Raw genomic sequence first — 12,742 nt, 5'->3', positions numbered from 1 at the left:
AAATAAGGTGGAAAGCAACTGATACCGAGCTGTGGCCTCCACACCCAACTCTGCACACACACAAAACATCAAACATTGGCAAGCCTGGTTGAACCAGAGTTAGAAGAACCTTTGTCCCGCCTCCCGCCCACCGCCTGCCTGCCTTCTTTTATTTCTTTTTGTGCTGTTGTTCCTGCTCTTCACTTGCCTTCCTTAATTTAAGATGAAATATTGCCATGTTCCAAACTCTTAAACGCCAAACTGTCCTCCTGCCTCAGCCTATCCTAAGCAGTTGGAACAACAGTGTACCCAGATCCTAGTCCTTCATTTTGAAGCCACAGAATCACAGTTTCACATGGCCTTCTCAGGATTGTGCAGCTGGAAGCTCTGAATCCTTGCATCAACTGCAGCGTAGATCACAAAATAGAAAAACAATTATGAATATGATAGTGTTAGTATTGGCTCATTATGAGATAAGTAGACTTTGTAATAATAGGTTTTAAAGGTAGTGGATCTACCATAGATGATTAAATTAAATTTCAGATATTACTGGTATGAGAGGGTTATATTCTAATATAGATATAAATAATTTAGGTGTAAATAACAATACAACTTAAGGTATTCAAACTTCAGGCTTTCAAGATTTGTACTGACTTAGATGTTCTTAAAATACTGAGAAGCTAGTTGCAAAGCACCTTAAAAGAGACTGCAGCCTGATTTCATAACACAGTGAATCCTTCCCACGTTACCATACTATATTAATGTGCTTCAACTAACGCAATTCAGTGTGAGAAAAATCAAACTAAATAATCACAAGGCATATTTATGAATAATTCTACTTCTGAATCTCAGTAAAACTATTTACTTTTATTCCAGATGGTCAAACTACTCTTGTCCAGAGGTGCCAATATAAATGCTTTTGACAAGAAAGATAGGCGTGCAATCCATTGGGCAGCATATATGGGTATGTACCTTTTAAATTTGCTTTTGACTGTGTATTTAGGGGAATTAATGCATTTTGGTTTTTGCATTTCTGTATTTTTATATAACTGAGTTATGCAGTATCTGAGATTGCTGCCCAAGCAGACCAGGTAGAGGAGACGTGCTGCAGCAGTGCACTAGATCTAGTTTATAGAAATTTAGAAGAGGCATCGCAGATGGTGGCCTGGAATGGTTAACTTGCAGTGAGTGTTTACTGAAAGCTCATTCACATATCCATTCCTCTTTTACTGGATGATTAAAGTATGAGTTGTGAAGATGCATTGAGAAGTTGCATTTTACTAAACTGGAGGTAAAGCTGAAGCGTTGCTGTGTTTGCTTTGTATGCACAAGGCCTTGAGTTCAATCTCTGTCTCTGAAAAAACTAAACCCTATTATTATAAGCAGTGTGTGTGTTTTCACAGATGCACAGTATCATTCCTCAGGAATTCTTCACCTTATTTTCTGAGTCATGGCCTCTGACTAGGACCTAGGATTGTATTAGACAGACTAGCTAACGAGTCCAAGAGACCTACTTGTTCCCAGCTCCCCAGCACTGGCATTAGAAGTGCGCACTTCCACCCCTAAGGATACCATTTTAGTCACATATCCTATTTTGATGGCCAAAATCCGAAAATGTGATGTTTAGTGCCAAAAATAAGTGCCTCTTCTTATATAAGGAAAATCTTTCTTGTTAATTGAAGGTAAAATGCCAGGAGGGGTTTCATCCTGAAGTCTTTCACTCTGTGTGCAATCTTACATCCTTACGTCTCTGAAGACTTTCCTGAGTAATCTGTTGTAGGCTAATGATCGGGGCAGTTTAGAAACAGTGTATATGATTTTAAACAACACATTCTGTGTTTAAAAGGTATATGCACAGTAAGTGGAGTATAGTTGGCCTTTCACTTGGAAGGAATTAGGTTTGACATAACAGACTTTCATGAAATGAAAGCCAGAATAATATTGTTTGAAGTTGAGCTTCTGAAATAGTTAAGTATGTGGTCCTCAGTCTGGGCCTTAGCATGGATTGCTTGTCCTCGGTATAGATGATTATGATTAAAAGGGTATTCTATGCTTTGAAGATAGCAGTACATGCTTGATCTACCTTGTGTTGCTATAACAGAATACCCAAACTTAGGTAATTTATTCTGAGCAGAATTTCATTTCTTTCAAATTTTGGAGCTTTGGCAGTCCAAGTGAGGGTTCTGTCATCTGGTCAGTACCTCCCTTCTTGCTGTGTCATGCCATGACCTGACAGAGCACATCATCACAAGGTAAAAGGGAAAGAAGGAGATGTTAAATGACCTTGAGATAGAGGAACAAGATCTAGTCAAGGTTAACACTAGAAGTAAATTGTATTGTTTTTAGTTATTCTCTCTACCAATATTTTTCAAAAATAATCTGAATTCGTCTTGAATTCATTATGCATTAGAAAATTAATGTGCTATTTTATATTTAATAATTTCTATGTGCTAATGGTTTTTTGCTTGTTTCTTTGGTTTTTTTTTGTTGTTGTTTGTTTTATGTATTTTTAGGTCACATTGAAGTAGTAAAATTACTTGTATCTCATGGAGCTGAAGTGACATGTAAGGATAAGAAGTCTTACACACCTCTTCATGCAGCAGCCTCTAGTGGAATGATCAGTGTAGTCAAATATCTTCTAGATCTTGGAGTTGATGTAGGTATATAGCTTGAGCAGTATAAATTCATGTATTCTGTGTTTTGTTATTCTGTTATCAGAACTTAGGTTTGAAAGATAACAGTAATATCTTTGTCCTCTTACCAAGTCTTTCTAACTCTTCACTAGCTAGTATACTGCTATGATCAGTACATGTATCTAGTGAGGATTGCCATCCTGTGATGAAACACCATGACCAACAGCAACCTGGGGAGAAGGGAGTTCATTCAGCTTATGCTTCCATGTCACTTCCATCACCAAAGGAAGTCAGAACAGGATCCTGGAGGCAGGAACTGGTCCAGAAGCCATGGAGGAGTACTGCTTACTGGCTTGCTCATACATAGCTTGCTCATCTCACTTTCTCTTAAACCCTGGATGACCATCCCAGGGATGACATCACTCACAATGGGCTGGGCCCTGTCATCAATCATCAATTAAAAAAAATGAACTATAGATTTGTATATAGCCCAGTTTTATGGAGGCAGTTTCTCAATTGAGGTTCCTTCCTCTAAGATGACTCTTGATTGTGTCAAGGTGACATAAAATTAGCCAGTATAATTAGACAAACTATGTAAAGAGTTAAAACCTATTCCAAAGATGAGTGATTTACCCAAAGTTTCTTTTTTTAGTTCCTGTAGCTCTGTTTCTTCCAGTTCTCTGGGTGCTAGCAGATCAGATACATGTTGACTAGGTAGCTGTGTTATTGTCAGTTTTCTGAGCCAGTAAGTCTAACTTTACTTTAAGTGACTATAGAATAATGGGATACTGGCAAATGCAAGAGAGGAAGACAACAAAAGATGTATTTATTATACGTATATATAAATAAAAATGTGTGTGTGTACTATAAACACTATATAAGCACTGTATAGTACTACCATTCTTTTTGGCTAGGAAGGGATACTAATCTCTTGGTATATATTTGATGCCTAAATAAAAATCCATCTAGCTTTTATGTATCATTTTAAAAACATGTCCTTTACTCCCACTTGTAATAGATTTACTCTTTTGGTTTGGGGGACAGTCTCATTGTATAGCCCAAGTTGGCCTCAAATTTGGAATCCTTCTGTCTCAATTTGCAAGTGCTTGCATAATAGGTGTGTGCCACTCTCCCTGCTCTAATGTTATTTACTCTTATTGTAGGAACATGTGAGTTAAGCTTACCAATTTTTCAAAGCAGTAGATAAGGAGAAAGGAGAGAACAAAGAGAGGAAGACTATAAGGTCTTAATTGCAAAAGCTGTCAAAAAGCTTGTGATTCTAGTTAGACAAGACATGACAGGACTATGAGAAACACTTTACTGAAAACAAGGAATACATGGAAAATGTGGGAATTAGAAGAAGTTGCAAAACACCCAAACATATTGTTGAATGGGACCCCGAGAAGTACAAGATGGCTTCAAGTTTCAGTTTGCTAACAGTTCTTGTAGCTCTCTTTCAACCAATTAGCATAATGGCTTTAGTGGCCCTCTGAAATAGATGACCGAGGTATGCTTGCCTCCAATCACCATTTATAGTGAATTCTCTCTTAGCTCAAAGACTTTTGAAAATCCATTATTTTTCTTTTCTTAAAATAACTCTTGTGGAAGAATTTAACATTGTATTATGAAGCACATTCTCTAAGTGTATGTAGCCCATATAAAACTAAGTTGCTTATTGTTAGGTCTATTATTGTAAAACAACTTTAGCATTATAAACCTCATGTCTGTATTTATCCCTTTTTCTATTACTAGTAATTTAAAGTAGCTTATAGTAGTAATAGAATTCCCATTCCCATTTTTTCCTCTAGATGAATGAACCAAATGCCTATGGAAACACACCTCTTCATGTGGCCTGTTACAATGGACAAGATGTTGTTGTGAATGAGCTCATAGACTGTGGTGCTAATGTCAATCAGAAGAATGAGAAAGGGTTCACTCCTTTGCACTTTGCTGCTGCATCAACACATGGAGCACTGTGTTTAGAACTTCTGGTTGGCAATGGAGCTGATGTCAATATGAAGGTAGGAAACAACTAGAGTTCATACTTTAAGGATGTAGTTAACTGTCTAAAACAGTATTCATAACATATCATCCAGAATTATAAAGGATCCACTAGTAAACTTATGAACATGGATAAGGCCAGATGTGGAGGTGCACACCTTAATCCCAGCACAGTGGAGGCAGAGGCAAGCAGATCTCTCAGTTTGAGGCCAGCAGAGCTACACACTAAGACCCTGTCTCTACTGTCAACCCCACCACCCCTCCCAAAAAGAACATGGATGAAGTTTTTAAATCTTATGCTGAATCAAAGAAAGAATTGTATACATTTTTTTCCTCTGTGTAAGATTCTAGAACAGATGGAATTCTGTTTATTTGGAGTTCCAGAATTTATAGTTGGGGAAAAATAACAGATCAGTTGTTGCCCATGGGAAGGAAGGAAAGGTCACCTGGGCAAGGGACATGAGGAGACCTTATAGGGTAATGGAGCTGCTTTGTACTTGGGCAGGGCTTTGTGTACTGTAGATAAGCACCCGTGAAAACCTACCATGGATGCTTTTAAGATTAGAGCCCTTCATTATCTGTAAACTTTGTTTTAGAAACCAGACTTCAGATAGTGAATCGTGATACATCCTGATTGTCACACAATGACGACACACTTATAACTACCTCTAAAGCATCAAATAATTATATTGATAATGTGATAGAAAACATGGAGTAAAGTGTTAGTGCTAGAATCCAGAAGGTATGTGTATGGATAGTCATGCTGTGAGACTTTTTTGAAATTGTTCTTTTCTGATATTTCTGTTACAAGACTTTTCATGGTGTTAGAAACATCGGTGTCTTTTACACTTAAAGGTTAATCACTTGGCTTTTTGTTCATAATTGCTTTCAGCAGTAATGTAAGCATTTTAGAAATATGTTAAAATTTAGGAGTCAAAATAAATTTGTCTTCACTGTAAATCTGTGAGAATCGCAGGTAACCAAGACTTCAAGTATGACTATTTTATAGTACATAGTCATTTTTGATAGTTAAAGGGTATTTTCACTGTTTGTTCCTGGGTTTTTTCATCAGTTTGTTATTTAAGCACTTGACAAAACCCATCTTATGTTATGAAGAAAACCACAGTTGATCAAATTTGAATAATTTAGGATTAGTAAAGATACATCAGCTTACAAATACTGTTTACAGAGAATCTCAGCCCACTTTGTATGTGGTTATGATGGACACTGCCTTGCCTAACTCCGGTGAAAGCACTGACCAGAAGTGAAGCAGCATTAAGTCTACCAGGAGGACTTAGTTCATTTATCCCCACCCCCACCCTTCTCAACTGAGGGTCAGGTTTATTTAAGTTATTTTAAATTTTAATTTATCTTATTACTTTACATGTGTGCACACTTTGCTTGTATATATTCCTGGGGCCTACAGAGGCCAGATCAGGGAGTCAGATCCCCTGGAACTGGAATTACACTTGTGAGTAACATATGGGTGCTGGGAGTTAAACTGGGGTTACAGGTGCTCTTAACTGCTGAGCCATCTCTCTAGCCCCTAAACTGTCTTTTAAAGAATTTGTTTAGAGGTTGTAGAAATAATCAGTAAAGTTAGGCCAATAATAAACACTGTCTTAAAAAACAAAGCAGTACCCAGTGTTCTCTGCCTCCACATGTGTGCACATTCACATCTGCACAAGCAGACACACAGAAATAATACATTTATAGATACACAGTTTTACACACACTTGTAAGCCTAACACTTACTAACACTCCTGCTAAGGCAGGAGGAGGAGGATTTTTGAGGCTACCCTAAGGTATATAGCAATACCATGTCTCAATTAGAAACAAAATATACATGTATGTATGTATATGTGTGCATGTGTATATGTATGCTTTCAATACTCAAGACACGTAGTAACTTTTTTTAACTGATAACAGGTTTCAGGTTTTGTTTTGTTTGAGACAAGGTCTCGCTGTATAGCATGGCTAGCCTAGAATCAGCTGTGCAGCCCAGGCTGTCCTGGAACTCTTTAGAACATCCTGCATCTGTCTTAGGAGTGCTGAGTTTAAAGGCGTGCACCACCACACCCAGGTGATCATTTTCACTTGAATTCTTCCCCATCCCAGAAAAAAAACACATTTTGTGTGGTAAGGAGAATTATTTTTTTCCCCTAAAGATATAAAAAAAAAAAAAAAAAAAAAAAACCCTCAGTTTATCTTAATGGACTTCAGGAACAAAGATTAAATCTAGTTTTTTTTAAAAAACTGAAAGGAAACTTTTTAAAGTTTCTATGATACATGTTTATGATAAAATATCTAAAATTAATCTATCACCTATGTTTCATGGAAATAGTGAAGGCTTACTTATTCTGTTAGTTATTATAAACTTTTCAGCTATATGCTGCTATATTTGAAGGATAAAGATTAGATTTTTAAAGATATCAGTTTATACACTAACTTGATAAGTCTCTTGGTTCATGTCAGTGCCTCTGTTGAAAACTCTCTTACCTATGATTGTTTCTGTTTATCTTTTCTTAGGAAATTTAAATTGGGAATGTCAAAATAGTGGACATAATATCCTTAATGGTTTATAAAGTTGAGTACTGGCTTTTGTACAGCACATGAGGACTTTTTGTTAATTGGCAAAGGGGAACGTCTTAGTGATTAAGCAGATTTGAAGGCAGTGGCCTACAATAAAACTTGCCTAATGGTTTGTAATAGCCCTTTCAGTTCAGTTGTCTGAATTTTATTCGGACTAAATTCCATTGAAGTATGTTTCTTGTGTTGAAGACTACTGAAATGCGATCTAGCTCTGAAATTGTACAAAGATTATTGATAGCTCTAGGTTTTCAATCAACAAGAATTTTCAGTGCCCACCCTCTCTCTGTGTGCTGGCAAGTCTTTTACTTTACATAAGCTAGAATTATCTGAAAGGAAGAAAACTCACTTAAGAAAATGCCTCCATAAGATCCTGCTCGCACTTGCTCACTCTCTTTCTTTCTTTTTTGGTTTTTCAAGACAGGGTTTCTCTGTGTAGCTCTGGCTGTCTTGGAACTCACTGTGTAGACCAAACTGGCCTCAAACTCTCTCTCTGAGCTCGGCTTGCCTCAACTGCAGGCTTTTCTTACTTAGTGATTGATGAGGGAGAGCCCAACTCATGTGGGTAGTTTCATCCCTGGGCTAGTGGTCCTGGCTTCTCTAAGAAAGCAGGCTGAGCAAGCTACAAAGAACAAACGAGCAAGTAGCACCTCACCATGGCCTCTGAGTCAGCTCCTGCCTCCAGGGTCCTGCCTTGAGTTCCTGTCCTGACTTCCTTCAGTGACGGACAGTGATATGGAAATGTAAACTAGATAAACCCTTTTCCTCCCCAAGCTGTTTTCTTCTTGGTGTATCGTCACAGTAATAGTAGCCCCGACTAAGATAGTTTCCCTCACTATTTTTAGAGACAGGCTCTCATGTAGCCCAGACTGGCTTTTTAACTTGCTATAAGCTGAGGTTGGCCTTCTCTGCATTGTAAGTGCTGGGATTATTTACAGGTGAGTATAGCCACAATGCCTGGCTGTCTTTATTTTGAGACAGTTTCTTACTGAATACCCCTGCCTGGCCTCAGACTCATTGGCCTTCCTGCTTCATCTCAAGTGCTGAGATTATGAACAAGACCAACTGATCTGTCCTTAAGAACAGGTTTTTCTTCCACACTTGTGTGTCAGTCTACTTACCCACAAATGGCCAATAGCCAGTATTCCATAACCTCCCTGATCTTGCAAAAGTTTTGTGCAAAGAGATTCAAATCATTTAATTCCCACTTTGTAAAACGTATATGAAAATCTTTTCATTTCCCCCACTCGGTAAAATTTTTGTCCACACAAAGGCCTTGCTCCTTTTCTGGAACCTTCTAACCTCAGTTTCTTCATTTCTGTGCAGCAATTCATTTAAAACTACACACACACACACACACAAGAACACACACAAAAGGTGTCACATGCCTTTAATTCCAGCACTGAAGCAGAGCCAGTCAAATTTCTGCATATTTGAGGCCAGCCTGGTCCACAGAGTAAGCTCCAGGACCGCCAGGGCTACACAGAGAAACCCTATCTCGAAAAACAAGAAAAAAAGAAACATTTTTATGGTAGCTAGTGGTAGCACACCCCTTTAATCCTAGCACTTGGAAGGCAGAGACAGGTGGATCTCTGAGAGTTTTGAGGCCAGCCTGGTCTACATAGTGAGTTTCAGGACTGCCAGCCGTAGGTGTTGAGACCCTGTCTCAAGAGAAAGAAAGAGAGAGAGAGAGAGAGAGAGAGAGAGAGAGAGAGAGAGAGAGAATAATTTTTTTTAACCAAACAAAATATATCACACTGAAGTTTAAGCATAAAAGTACTATAAAATATATTGCTGTTGTTGTTATTACTGGGTTTTGATAACAATTCCTAGAGCCTTGGCGATCTCTCTACTTGCTGACAAGATGGCTCAGCAGATCAGGGTACTTAACCACCAAGCCTCACAACTTAAGTTTGATCCCTGGAACCCAGATAATAGAAGAGAAATTATTTCTGCAGATTGTCTTCTGGTCTCCTCAAATGCACCATGACATTAGCATGTGTGCAAAAAATAAATAATACATAAATAGATGTACAAAATTAACTTGTACCTTGACTCTAACACGATTTTAGATGGTTAAAGACAATCATTTCTGTCCAGTGTAAAGAGAAATATATGTCCTCTCCTACTAGTGGTAAGGGATATTTTCCAACTGGTAATCTTAATTTCTTCTTCCTTTGCATATTACTTTGTTTTTTTGTTTGTTTGGTTTTGGTTTTGGTTGTGCGCCCCCCCCCCCCACCCCCAGACAGGGTTTCTCTATATAGCCCTGGCTTTCCTGGAACTCACTTTGTAGACCAGGCTGACCTTGAACTCAGAAATCCACCTGCCTCTGCCTCCGGAGTGCTGGGATTAAAGGCATGTGGCACCACGCCCGGATGCATATTACTTTGTATATCTACCTTCTATAATCAGTATGTAGAAAGTAGAAATATCCTAATGTTCTCTATAAGCTTATAGAGGTTCATCTCTTATTAGCTAGAAGACAAAGTGGAATTCTTTAATCTCAGGCTCTATGTTTCCTCACCTATAAAACAGAAGTAATAGTATATGTATATATACATTGTATTATATATTTATACACTTAGAATGTGTAGTATATTTGTGTGTGTGTGTGTGTGTGTGTGCGCACCCGTGTGTGTATCAGAGGACAACTTGCAGTATTAGGTTTTCTCCTCTTAGTGTTTGTCTGGGGATCAAACTTAAGTCATCAGGTTTAGCAGTGAGCTCTTTTTCCCACTAGGCCATCTCCCTGGCCTGTAAATAACAGTATCTATCCGAGGGTTATGAGGATTAAATGGCTGGTATATATAAACTATTTTGAAATTATACCAAAATGTGTTTACAGTCCAGACTCAAGCTCAGCTGCTGGAGTCCTCATGCACAGGTGCTTCCCACCCGTCCTCCAGTGCCTCCAGAGCTTAGGAACAAACAAGCTGGGCATGGACGTGCATCCCTGCTCTCAGGAGGCTGAGCTGGAGGATCACAAGCTCAGAGCCATTCTGAGCTATGTAGTGAGTCTGAGGTAACTGTGTCCCAAAACAAGCAAGGGCAGGTATAGACTCAGATACCTTCGTAACTCTCCATGTCTCTGTAAGATGGCAGGTTTTACAGGGTTAGTACAGACTTGGCGCACTTATCATAGTCAGTGTGCAGAAGCTGCACTGTGCTGAGGATTAGGAACGAAAGCATTGTCTTTCCTTTGTGTAGTTAACTCACCAGAAGATTTTAGAGATAAAAAACATCATTTAACTAGGAAGGAGAAAGTAATGTCACATCACTCAGGCATTATTTTGCATTTGAATTTTCTTCTGAACTATAGAAAAGTACAGCCAGCCAGTCTGATTATCTTAAATAATTCAAGAAACTAGCTAACAATGTTGACTACAAATTAAGACCTGGTATTTAAAATAATTTATAGTGACCTAAGACGGAAAGGCAAAGCAGGAGGTGAGTGGGAAGCACGTGTGACTGGAGCACTTGGGGTTAAGGCGCCCTCGGTTGAGCCTTCTGATAGCTTCTGTGTCTGTCTTCCCACCTGTACAATACAGATCTCACAATTAAGCTTTACGGTGCCACTGCAGGATTTGTATAAATAGTAAGCATGGGGAGTTTTTGTGGTTTTGATCTAATATACATACTGAAAAATAAAAAGCCAGTTTATGCTTTAAACAGCTGGTTTACCTTCATAATACTTGCTTCTTGTATTATATTTATAAATTTATATAAGAAAATACCTAAGTACAACTAAGGCATGCTTATTTTCTGGGTATAACATAGTAATTGAACAATTTTTCTTTGTTCCTTTATTTCAGAGTAAAGATGGGAAAACCCCACTACATATGACTGCCCTCCACGGTAGATTCTCCAGATCACAAACGATTATCCAGAGTGGTAAAAAGTATTTCTGTTTGTTTCTTTTATTTCTTCAATGAAGTTTGGGAAGTTTTTTTGTCATTGTTGTTTGTTTTGTTTTATTTTTGTTTGTTTGGCTTTCCCTTTTTGTTATCCACAAAGTGAATGGCACTGTGGAATTGCTATAGCAGTGTGTATACAGTTAAGATTTTATTTCAGATTTCTTGAAAATCAGCACAGGATAAAATACTATGAATATATGTCATTCAGATATTTCTATTCTTCTGAATTATTTATTTCCTTTCTTTCTCACTTGAGGCAGTAGCAGGGAGGAATCTCCCTGCATAGCTTAGGCTGACCTTGAATTTACAGTCCTCTTAGCACATGCACCGCTTTGCCCAACTGTGAATTTTATATATATATATATATATATATATATATATATATATATATATATATATATATATATATACATACATACACACACACACACACACACACACATACATACATACATGCATATATAGTGTTAGCCTTTCTTTCCTCATTATTGCTAATTGGAAAACTACCTTTCTACATGTAGTATATATTAACATGAACTTTGTTGCATTTTCACTTTTCCCTGTTTAAATGCGTTTTGAACTCTTGTTAGGGTTTTATTTATTTTCTTTACTTTATTCTCTTGTGTTTGAATTAGTACTAGGCAAACTAAACTTTAAATAATTGTATGGCTATTAATGTAAATCTGTTTCTCAAACTACATTCCAAAGAACTGTTTGTTAATCATCCTTAAGATGTTTTGTTGCTCATTTTAAGTTTTTATTTTATGTACATGAATATTTGCCTGAAAGTCTTATCTGTGTACCACATGCATGGGGCCCATGATGACCAGAAGAGGGTGTCAGATTCCCTGGGACTTGAATTACGTATAGTTGAGAACTTCAGTGTAGGTGCTGGGAATTGAATCCAGGTCTTCTGAAAGAATACCCTGTGCTCTTAACCAATGAGCCAGTTCTCCAGCCCCTTGTTGGCACTTAACAAACATTCTTTTATGTGTAGGTATGCTCTATGTGTGTAAGAAAGAGTGTGTGAAAGACAAGTATACAAGTGCCATTGTGCACATGTAGAGATCAGAGGACAACCTCAGATGTTAGTCCTTACCTCTCCCTTAAGATAGACTTAGGATATTAGCTCCAGACTGGCAGGCCCACAGACTTCCAGGGATCCTCATTCCCATCTCCCAACTCATCCTATGAGCATTTGACTTACAGATAGGAACTAGCATACCCAACTTTACATGTGTTCTGTTCCTCATGTTTAATGGCAGGCATTTTACCTACTGAGCCTCAAGAACCTCTTTGTTAGCTTCTTGTTGCTAGAATTCTGCAAGGGGGGAAAGCTCATGATCCAAAGCTTTGGAAAGTACTGTAAGCAGTTGTCTTCATGAAGCATAGGATTGCTGGAAAGTGCTGCTCTAAAGCAGTGTTGTTAGCGTAGTGGTCTCTAGACTCATTGCACCCTAGAACCCTTCTGTTGATTTAAATATGTTTAAATCCTATTCTCAATAAAACTTGTAACTATACAGTTGGTAACTCCAGTAAATATGTTGCCCATTACTTGATGCTTAAACAGTATTTTATATTACACTGTATTTAACAGTTTTGGCCAATCTGTATATAATCTAA

The 12,742-nt window shown here is 37.9% G+C and overlaps 1 protein-coding gene across 7 annotated transcripts in view; it reads left to right on the top strand.

Annotated features, from left to right (window-relative positions):
- The window catches only part of Ankrd28 (ankyrin repeat domain 28), a 131,800-nt gene that overhangs the window by 82,712 nt on the left and 36,346 nt on the right, over positions 1–12,742 (top strand). For 6 of the 7 annotated variants that reach the window (XR_383131.4, XM_030247586.1, XM_030247587.1 and 3 more), the window contains 4 exons: positions 856–943; positions 2,493–2,635; positions 4,421–4,633; positions 11,018–11,096. Coding sequence is in view for 5 of the 7 variants with exons in the window: in XM_030247586.1 (XP_030103446.1) it covers positions 856–943; positions 2,493–2,635; positions 4,421–4,633; positions 11,018–11,096 (523 nt within the window). In the remaining 2 variants the exon portion in view is untranslated. Of the gene's footprint in view, positions 1–855; positions 944–2,492; positions 2,636–4,420; positions 4,634–5,031; positions 5,091–11,017; positions 11,104–12,742 lie in introns of those variants that run through there. The other variant, XM_011244886.1, reaches the window with a different exon arrangement.

The sequence above is a fragment of the Mus musculus genome, chromosome 14, assembly GCF_000001635.26.
Source record: "Mus musculus strain C57BL/6J chromosome 14, GRCm38.p6 C57BL/6J".
NCBI classification, from domain to species: Eukaryota; Metazoa; Chordata; class Mammalia; order Rodentia; family Muridae; genus Mus; species Mus musculus.
Note: the sequence above shows the minus strand (reverse complement) of the source record. Positions and strands in the feature narration are given on the sequence as shown.